The following is a 10,213-nucleotide window of genomic DNA, read 5'->3' as shown; positions in this document are numbered from 1 at the left end:
CCACTCACATTACGTCATATCCGCAGACAGGGCGCGGGAAATTCCAACCCAAATCCAGCCTGAAAACTATTGACCAGAGGCTTGCAGGAGTACCCATTGTGAACAGCTAAGGTTTTAATTAAACTAATTAGAAGGCATTTCAGTCATAAATGGTCAAATAAAAAGCTTATTGTAAAGTCACTTAGATGGGTGTGACAATCAGTGGATCTTATCTTATCTTATCTTATTTTGGGGAAAAAAAGTTCCATATTGCAACTTTAAGAACTATCTAATTTCTTAACAGTAAGTAACTTGTGAAATTCTGCACATTTTTAAAATTGTAAAATAAAACTTGATCCCAGGCTCCACAAATATATCCATTATTATGAACTTTATTAATGCTAAATTTTCGTTTTCTGCTGTGTTGCCATGGAATTCCCCCAGTATAGGCTTTTCAATTAACTCTTTGACTGCCAAAGACGTTAAATAACGTTTAGTAAAACCCTATGGAGGACTGCCAAAGACGTTAAAATACGTTTTTTCAAAACACAGGTGAAATTAACCATTTTTTATTGTTGATTAATGAAAAACGGAATAAGGTAGAAACAAACTTTTTTTTCTGATGAAAGATGAGAGTCCAATCTTTCATTTGGTAGTATGTGTGTTTCCATAGTCCAAACACATAATTTTCTGTGGACCTTGAAAGATCAGTCAAAAATGCTTAAATCGGCTGGCACCCATGGCATCCCTTTTCTGAAAACGTCTGGCAGTCAAAGAGTTAATTAATCGCGCGTAAAAAAACATTACAAAAACTGTGGAGTTAAAGGAACTTTAAATAAACTCAAAATTAATGCACTAATTTTGACACCCTTATTCATTGTTAATATTTTTGGGTGCCTGATGGGATTCATATTGTTTCCTACAAGAAATATTGTCGTAGTTGGCCTTTATGGAACCAATTAATCACAAAAACAGAGTTTATACTGTATATAATTGAGATTATTTAGCATTTTCTCTACACTGTTATTTTCCAATAATCCTTTATATACTATTTGCGAGCACATTGATTTGGGGGAGCGATTTTTGTGATTTGGCTTCGAGGTGAATTCAATGGCCTGGCTGTTAATTACCTGTCAGATAAACGCTGAAGAGCTGAAGCCGACATGCCAGCCTTGTCACTCGATGGTCTGAAGGAAGGTGGAGGATAAGAAGGCTGATGTGGACTATTGAGAGGCGCAGTCAGGGGAAACAGACTGCGGAATCTGTTGCCTTGCCAACCGAGCCCCTTAGAGTGCCAGGGTTAAATGTAAGCGATTCCTCTGCCAGCGCAAATATAGGTTGCCATCTGTTTTCTTGACACTTCCTTTGTTACAAATTCTCAAACGTGCAAAGAAGGTGTGTGTAGGTGTTTTCATTAGAACCCTCCGCAGGAAGTTAATTCGATTTTTTAATATGAACGCAATGAGTGGGTTTAGTCATTTTTAAAATGGAAAATGAACATAATCAGCCTTGTTTCAACTCTTAATGGACCAGTTGGAAGGATTTTTTTTTCCTTTCAAATGAAGTGTTCAGGTGGAACTGGTAAAGTTATGTGGTCGGTTTGAAAATGCTCCTTTTTTTCTGACACGTAGTCTCCACTGGCGCCAACAGGGATATGCAAAGGGAAGCAAACAGCAAAGTTGTTGCTTAGGAACAGTAAGAAATTACCCAAACTTTTTCTAAACCATCTGATCTAATCTCCTAGAGCGGCATGTGCGTGCGAACGTGCGTGCGTGCGTGCATGTGTGTAATGTGGAGGGCGGGGTTGGCAGAGTCAAGTTTAGCAGAGGTGGTTTCTAGGCAACTGTTTTGTTTTTAGATTTATATGAAGCTTGTTTGTTTTTCTGTGTCATTAGCACTAATTTATTTTCTTTGATGGATTGTTAATTCACTCTTGGTGGATGAAGCAAAAGTACTCTTCTGCATAATAAATGTGCTACTATTTTTCCAGTAACAATAAGTAGAGGCAGCGGGGTTTGTATTTTTTTTATATAAATATATAATGAACCAAATGTGGGTTTTTTTTGTATGTGGAAATTACTAGGGGTTGGCATCGCCTTATTAGAACCCATTAGTCTCAAAATTCCTCTGTAGACTAAAAGTGCACTTTAATTAGCTTGTTTTGACTACAGTGGTGCCTTGGGATTGGAGTTTGATTCATTCTGATACTAATTGTATCTCAAATCTACAGAAGTGAGGAACTAACAATGTGGAGTAAGCAGTTTTAACCGGGCTAAGTCATTTGAACGTACTGCAAAGTCATTTGAACGTATTGGTAAAACATAGGCTAAATGCTAAAAACATTCCCCAAAATAGCACAAAATATTGTCTTGCGCATAATGCCATGAGTTGTTACCTCGTGGCCTTTTAGGGGGAAACACATGTTCTAACTACTTTATCAGTACGTTCGAACGACTTTGTAGTATGTTCGAATGACTTTATCAATATGCTTGAGCGACTTTGCAGTAGGCCGACGTTCAAACGACACAGTCCAGTCAAAACTGTTTACCCCACATTGGTAGTTGCTTTCGTACAAATCATCTTTCCCCACTGAAATAAATGGAAATGCCATTGATCTGTTCCAGCCTTTTAGAAGAAACAAAAACGTTTGTAGTGTGTTTTTCATAAGAAGTGCTGACATATTTAAACAGAATGTAAAGAATGAAACTGTTTTTGTCTCATTTTGATTGATTGATTTATTTTTCCAATTCAATGGATATTGTGCTGCTCGTGGTGTGTGTGCCTTGGCCACCTGGGTGCAGTACAATACAGACACATGGATATATATGAAAGAAACTGCTCGGTAAGTCACAGTAATGTTAGTTCTCAGAGTCTAAAGAGTATTGCTTTATTACGTCTCTACGTGTTGCTCCACCATTTATTTTTACTCAAAAGATTTAAAACACAGTGACACCAATACTATTCTTTAGACCGTCATAGGCATTTTTCATTGTATGTTAGCATTCATCTATAGGCTCGTTGCTTTAAATATACACCATTTATTAAATAAATAAGTACAGTATAGGTAATATACCAGCTCAGTTGCTTAGCGCCCTGAGACTTGGAGGTTGTGGGTGCAATCCCCGGCCGGGTCATACCCATTTACCTCCCTGGTTGACACTCAGCATTATGGGTTGGAATTGGGGGCTTAGATCACCAAATGATTCCCAGACACGGTCCCTGCTGCTGCTCACCGCTCCTTCATGGGAAGGATCAAATGCGGAGAAAAAAATTGTGACAATCAGTGGTACTTTATTTAGTTTGGCAATATTAATTAGTTTGAAGCCTCTTTTTTTTTTTTGCTATCTGACAAACTTTTGCTTGTTGTGACGTGTGTTCATACGAGTTCACTGCCACCATACAGCGCTCATATCTCATACTGTTGCTCACAAATGGACTCGAAAGTCAGCTCGCTCGTATCTCAACGCAACACTTTAGCCTATACAAAACATTCACATCTGGTAGTACAAAGGCGTCAAAGCCTATTATCTGAAAGCATAATTAATATACCGTACTTTAACTCATTTTTAGAGGTCTCTTATTACTATATAGAATATTTACACATGTGCAGCGCCAGAAATAGCCAACTACTGTATAAAGGCGCATACACTTAGAGAGACATATAGACACACAGACACATCATTGATCTGATGCTTATTATAGTAACCCTGTCATTTCATTTTCAGTCCTAATTGGCGATATGAGAGGTGTTTAATTGGGGGCTGCCGAGTGGATATTACGGATGAAAAGGCCATGTTTAATCATATAGCCTAATTAAAGGTCTCCGCTATATATGACATGACCCCCACATCATCCAATGCCAATGCTCATGCATGTGTGTTTGCAAGAAGATGTCCCACTGCAGGGGATGCTCATTTGCCGCATGCCTTTCTTTTTTTGATCATAGGATGTCATTTGCCCTTGTGCCCCATACAGTGCTGCACGTAATGTCAACTTGGTCAACTATTTAAGGCTGTCATGACGGGGGTCGTGTGACATTTTAATTAAATATGCACCTGCCTTATTCAACTTGACTTGACCAAATCCACTGACATACAGTATACAGCACAAGCCCACATTTTCAACTCCACAACATTCAATTAAAAGAGGCAAATTGCTTGTCACTTATATTTTAAGTGTGGCCCTAACTGAGTCCTGGAATCTATTTCAATACAATGTGCTAGAATAGAGATTGAAAAGTAGTTATTGACCCATATAATCCATAGCACAAATAAGACAATGTTATTAATTTTTTTGCTCATATAAAAAAGACAGTTCAAACCTGAATCGCAACCATTATATTTAGACAATACAAGAATATTGTGATGAGGGAATTGCAGTAGGCTATGTATAAACATAAACATTCTGTATATACACGTGTGCATATATTCATATAGAGCACTGTATATCAGTATCTATATACGAATGCCACTCATTAAATTTTAAGAATACTGACTTCATATATTTTATACTAGTTCATTTCAAACAGTGAATCTCATAAATGATATAGATTCACGAAACATACAGGGAAATATTTCATTATTTTCTTGTTAAATTTTTCATGATACAGGAAGTAAAGATCCATGAAAATCATTTTTAATATAGGAATTTATTTGTAATTGAACCCCCCACCCAAAGCTGTCGTCAACAATGAAGTTTGAAGTTTATTTCAAACATGCAGTCGTAAAAAAAAATAAAAAACTTAAGCTACAATATAAATATTGCAAAGGAAAACATGAAATAGTCCGAAAAGGATTACGAAAAGTCATCTTATTTAGATTCTACCCATACTTTCACATTACCAATATAATTAGATAATCAAAAACTGCAGACCAGAATCTATATATACATAAACACCCAAAATAAGTATACATCTTACATATAAAATTTGTACATACTGTACACTTTTTTCCACGAACATCTCACACCCAACTGTTATTAACTATATACATAACTTTACAAATACACAGTGTAACCTTTATTCTCCCTTCCCGACATACCCCATGAGCAACATATTTTATACTTTGTTCTAAAATGATTAATGTTTGGAGATTTTTTTTAATCACACACTGAACGAAATAAAATTAAAACAAAATAATAAATAATAACTAAATTAACATATTAATAAAACTAAAACTAAATTAATTAAATGAGGAAAAATAGATACTCCAAGAGACAAAGACAAATTGGTCTGCAGCCATAGAAATGTCCATACAGATACACGCTTGAACAAAGCGGCCACTTTCTTATAATTAGAAGGTGCCATCTAGTGTTCAAAGTTGGAACTACGGCCTTCAAAACAAACGGTACTCGACAAAAATTTTCATATCAACAAAAATAATTTACCAAATCAAAAATAGTTTGCGAGGGCACATCATTTACATTTCTTGTTATTTCGTTATTTCCACACAGCCTCACACACCACACATGCGCGTTGGGTGGGGCTAACAAATGACGTAAGAACAGCCGTTGGTGTCATCAGCATGTGGTTACTGCGAACATCTTCCGTGTTATTAGGCGTGATCGGGAGCAGAGGAGTGACCCGAACCATGGTATGACATTTAAAGACAATTGAATTAATGTACCTAATTGTGCAATTTTGATGTTTACGAAACGATTCATTTATCCACCATCGTCAGTGAAGTTACGACTTGTAAGCCGTGCTGCTATTTTTATTACGCGATGCAACTAAGAAATAGCTCCCGACGTTGGTACAATTTGCTGTTTCTGTATCGATGGAAAACAGTGGCCCAGTTTAGTCCTAAATGTGGTGTATTCATGTCTGTACCCTGTTGTTTAGCCATAACAAACGAACTCTCGTCTCCTGGTTTTGTGTAATGCTTACGTCAGGATTTGTGGTGTTAGCTTGTTATGCTAAATAGTGCTAGTAGTTGTACAGGGTTTCCCAACCTTTACTGAGACAAAGCGCATACTGTACTTTATTTTACATCGGAAACATCAGATTACAGTGGGGGGGGGGGGTGTTCAAGTGTTGATGTGACACGATTGGACAAAAGCTTACTTCAGTTTTAGAGAAATGTTTGATAAGCAGGCTTACCGTCCTGTTGACTCATTGGTTGTGCAATTTCCGATTGCATATTGACCTTTACCCTCCCTTTTGCTTTCTCCACTTTATGCAGTGTGCTCAAATGAAGGATTGGCAAAGTGCCAAGTCCATTTATGAGTTCTCTGCCAAGGATATTGATGGCAATGAAGTGCCACTGGAAAAATACAGGTAAGATGTCGGTGTGCATGACGTCGTGACATAATCGATTGTAATACTCGGACACAGGCTTAAAAAAATGAGTGGTTTACATACTTGGCAGACGTTCCCAAACCCAGAGCCCCCAAAAAAATTCAAAGTGGGCATCATACTCCGTAGCCAAATATTAACATCTCTCAGTATCCTGTGCAATTCTAAAATCATAAAAAGAAAGAATCTAAAAGTATATTGCTGATGTACGTTGCTGTATGTTTCTGTAACAGGGGTTACGTGTGCATCATTGTAAATGTGGCCTCCAAATGAGGAAAGACCAGCGTAAACTACACTCAACTTGCGGAAATGCACGCTTCGCTTGCTGAGAAGGGTTTACGCATTTTAGGATTCCCATGTAACCAGTTTGGAGGACAGGTAAGTGCCCAGTATTTGTTTGCTGTGTCTCATTGGTCATCAGCATCTGGTTGACATGAATGTCCGTCTGCACTCGAAGTCCCCCTTTTGTATTTTTACACCAACCCTATAGCTATGAATTAGGGATGCGCCGATATTGATCTTAGTGCCAATATTGTTTGTTCCAGGAAAATGCTCCAATAAAATGCACCAATAATCTAAGGCAAAGGTGCCAAACTTGAGACTGTCCGCTACGCCTTTTATTCCACCCCACCCCACTGAAACAATTTAAGTGTGTTTGTGTTATATTTCTTCCTGTATTGATTGGCTGAATTATTTTCATTTTGTCAGAAAATCTACAAAAATTGCAATTCATCTTCGGTTTTTACAGGTGTTTACTTTTTTTCTTTCTTTTTTTTATCAACTCCCTTCTCAATGTAAATTGTAGTGGCTGTACTTTATAGTTAAATATTTGTTAGTCCATGACTTCTGATTTTAAATATAATCTGTTATTTTGTATTAAACATTTTTTATATATATTTTATATACCGGTATATAGGAAAGAGTCAAGAGAACTCTCCGTTTAGACAAATTCGACAAATTGCAGAAATGATCCAATTGAGGATTATTAATTTTGGATAATAAGTTTTTCATATATAATAACTTCTTCGGGTGTTTTGGTTTTCGGGCTTTCCTCATGTTAAGTTTTGACAAAGAATTCTCATTTTGGCTCATCCCTATTTTTGAATGAACTTTTTTTTTTTATTATTAGTATCGTATGCGGTAGGTAGTATTTGGCGCATCACAATTTGTAATAAATGCTATGTTTGTTCCTGGTAATGGTCTAGGAGCCTGGAACGGAGGCGGAGATTAAAGAGTTTGCCAAAGGTTTCAATGCAGAGTTTGACATCTTCAGTAAAATTGATGTGAATGGAGACAACGCCCACCCGCTTTGGAAGTGGATGAAAGCACAGCCCAAAGGAAAAGGAACCTTTGGAAAGTATGTTTTATTGCAAACAATAATAAACATTGTGGCGTATCCATCATAAACAACCAGTAATTTGATGCATGTTTAGCAAGTTTGTTTCAATGACACTATTAAGTCTTTCATCATTGTCTCAAATGTAGCACAGAGATGGAATTCAATGCAATAATTTCTGCAAGTTGTCTAATGAGGAGCAAATGCATGTCTTATCTGCAAAATAAATGTCATCACATGTACACATGCAGAGGCAGAGCTGGACTAAGAGATTTATCAGAAACTGCCTTTATAATAAAAAAGGACCTAGGAGAGGGAACATATTAGAAAACGGAGGACTATTATTTTTTTTGTTTGTTTTTTAGCTCATACGTTGTGCATGTGTACTTTTTTATTGTGTCACACAATGTGTATTTCTTACTATATAAATAAAGATGACTTGACTATTTAACCAATAAATTATCTCCCATTGCTCCCCACAATAACTGATGACTAGAGTTGGCTCAAGCTTATGAAAATGTCGACAATTTCCTTAATATTGTTCCTGTTGCTTCCTCATTCAGCCTCTCTTAAAAGTGCTGACACTAATATGTCTGCCATACAGACATATCCAAACTATTCATTTTTAATCTAGTCACATTGCTGGAAAATGATCATGGAAAACTGATCCGATTTTTCTCCCATGTTTTCACAGTAACATCAAATGGAACTTCACAAAGGTAATCTTCTTATTGAGAGCTTTGTAATATTTTTACAGAATTTTTTTTCTAGGCTAATCAAGCCCTCTATTGTGACTTTTTTTTCCCCTTGACAGTTTCTTATAAACAAAGAGGGGCAAGTGGTGAAGCGGTACGGTCCAACAGACGATCCCAACGTAAGTGGCGTTGGTTGTTGTTTTCAAAGGTGTCGCTTGTTCATATCACATTAAAATAAATGTTTTGTTTTTGTTTTTTTGTAGGTGGTGGAGAAGGATCTGCCCTCTTACCTGTAATCTGACCAGCTCCAATGTGTATGATCACACGCGGATCTCCCATCAGGACTTGAGGTTGTTGGTTGCGGGTGTCTGGACTAATGACGTCCTGTCTGTGAACCCGATCATTGGGACGGACAGGTCCGATGACTCAGCGTGCAACTACTCTCCAGAAATTCCCGCGACACCAACCTATAAGACCATATGAGAAGAGATTCCTTAGCGAGCCAACACAAGAAAAGTTTTACAAACTAGAGTAACAGAAACCGCCATTCTTTTTATGTAATGTTTGGTGTTTAGGGTTTTGTATACATTGTATACATCATTATGCCAGCTGTTTGTTTGTTTGTTTGTTTTTACATGCAATACTCTACTGACATCTCCAAACTACTGATAATGGCTGCACTGAACCCAGAAGCTTTTGCTGCTTTTGTGTTTCAAATGTATGACTTTGCATTTACATGCTTGTGAGAATCATGGGGTCTTGGCCATTATGGTTTTCATATACCTATCAAGCAAAAATTATGCTCATCTGTTGTAATTGTCACATTATAAATGTCAGTCAGTGTTACTTTGCCAAAAATAAATAATAATGTGAATGATGTTTTGTCATTAGCTGCACAGTGATTGAGTCAGTCTAAAACAATTCAGAAGTACAAATGACGGAAGATCCAATTACAAGTGACTGATAGCATTTCTTGATTATTTTTGTAGTATTTGAATTTTAGATTATTTAAATTATGCATTTGTTGAATTTGTGTACAGAATTTTCATAAATGACATATTTACACACATCTGCAGTTCGGAACGTGTAATACTTTTTGTAAGAGAACTCGACTAGTCTCAACTCGAGCTTTATTTATAAAGCACTTTAAAACAACCAGTGCTGCATACAAAGAATTGTACATGGAGTAAAATTCAGTCAATAAAAAAAAAAGAACGTTAGCTAGCATTATAAAAATAGTTCTTTAACACTTAAAGTTACCAGTGAAATATTTTCTCTTCATATTCATATATATAAAGTATTAACTACAAATTATGTGCACATTAAAAAAAAAATATATATATATATGTGCTTGTATATCTATGGCGGCGAAGCATAGTGACATCAACAAATAAATGCTCTTCTTGATGGCATAAGGTAACTTTTGTATTTGCCTCTTGCCATTCACACAACATAATAATAGTTCTGTGTTCCAGGAAAGTGTGGTCAGGGGAAGCAGTGAAGGCAGAGCCTCACCAGCATGTGAAGACTTCAACAATGTTCATAATTTCATCGTTAACATTTCTGAATCTACGTATGTCCTGTACTTGTGTTCAAATCATGTATATGAGAGATAGCATAGCAACAGCGCCATCTATTGATAATACAACTGTGAGGGAGTAGGGCATCGACTTCGTCTAATATAAAGATAAGACAATATAGCAGTTTTGATATGACCTAAAATGAGGCATTCTAAAATCCGAATTAAAAACCACACTTTGATAGTGAGCATATTTTGATGAGAGTGAAAAAAAAACTTTATAAAATGGTTTCTCTCTTGTAGTATTAATTGTGCTCGCATAATGTGAAGATATATATATATATATATTTTTTTTTAATAAAACAACCTTACCTGTAACTGTTTTTCATCCC

The 10,213-nt window shown here is 36.4% G+C and overlaps 1 protein-coding gene across 1 annotated transcript; it reads left to right on the top strand.

The window, feature by feature from the left end:
* The first annotated feature begins 5,479 nt into the window (after positions 1 to 5,479).
* On the top strand, positions 5,480 to 9,179 carry LOC144044977 (phospholipid hydroperoxide glutathione peroxidase-like). The gene is made up of 7 exons (XM_077559722.1): positions 5,480 to 5,570; positions 6,159 to 6,253; positions 6,505 to 6,649; positions 7,477 to 7,628; positions 8,302 to 8,326; positions 8,422 to 8,481; positions 8,566 to 9,179. Exons 1-7 carry the CDS (start codon positions 5,502 to 5,504, stop codon positions 8,596 to 8,598), a joined length of 579 nt encoding a protein of 192 aa, XP_077415848.1. The 5' UTR covers positions 5,480 to 5,501; the 3' UTR covers positions 8,599 to 9,179.
* Positions 9,180 to 10,213: the final 1,034 nt, after the last annotated feature.

This window comes from Vanacampus margaritifer, chromosome 2 (genome assembly GCF_051991255.1).
Source record: "Vanacampus margaritifer isolate UIUO_Vmar chromosome 2, RoL_Vmar_1.0, whole genome shotgun sequence".
Classification (NCBI taxonomy): domain Eukaryota; kingdom Metazoa; phylum Chordata; class Actinopteri; order Syngnathiformes; family Syngnathidae; genus Vanacampus; species Vanacampus margaritifer.
This window is presented reverse-complemented; position numbering and strand designations above follow the sequence as displayed.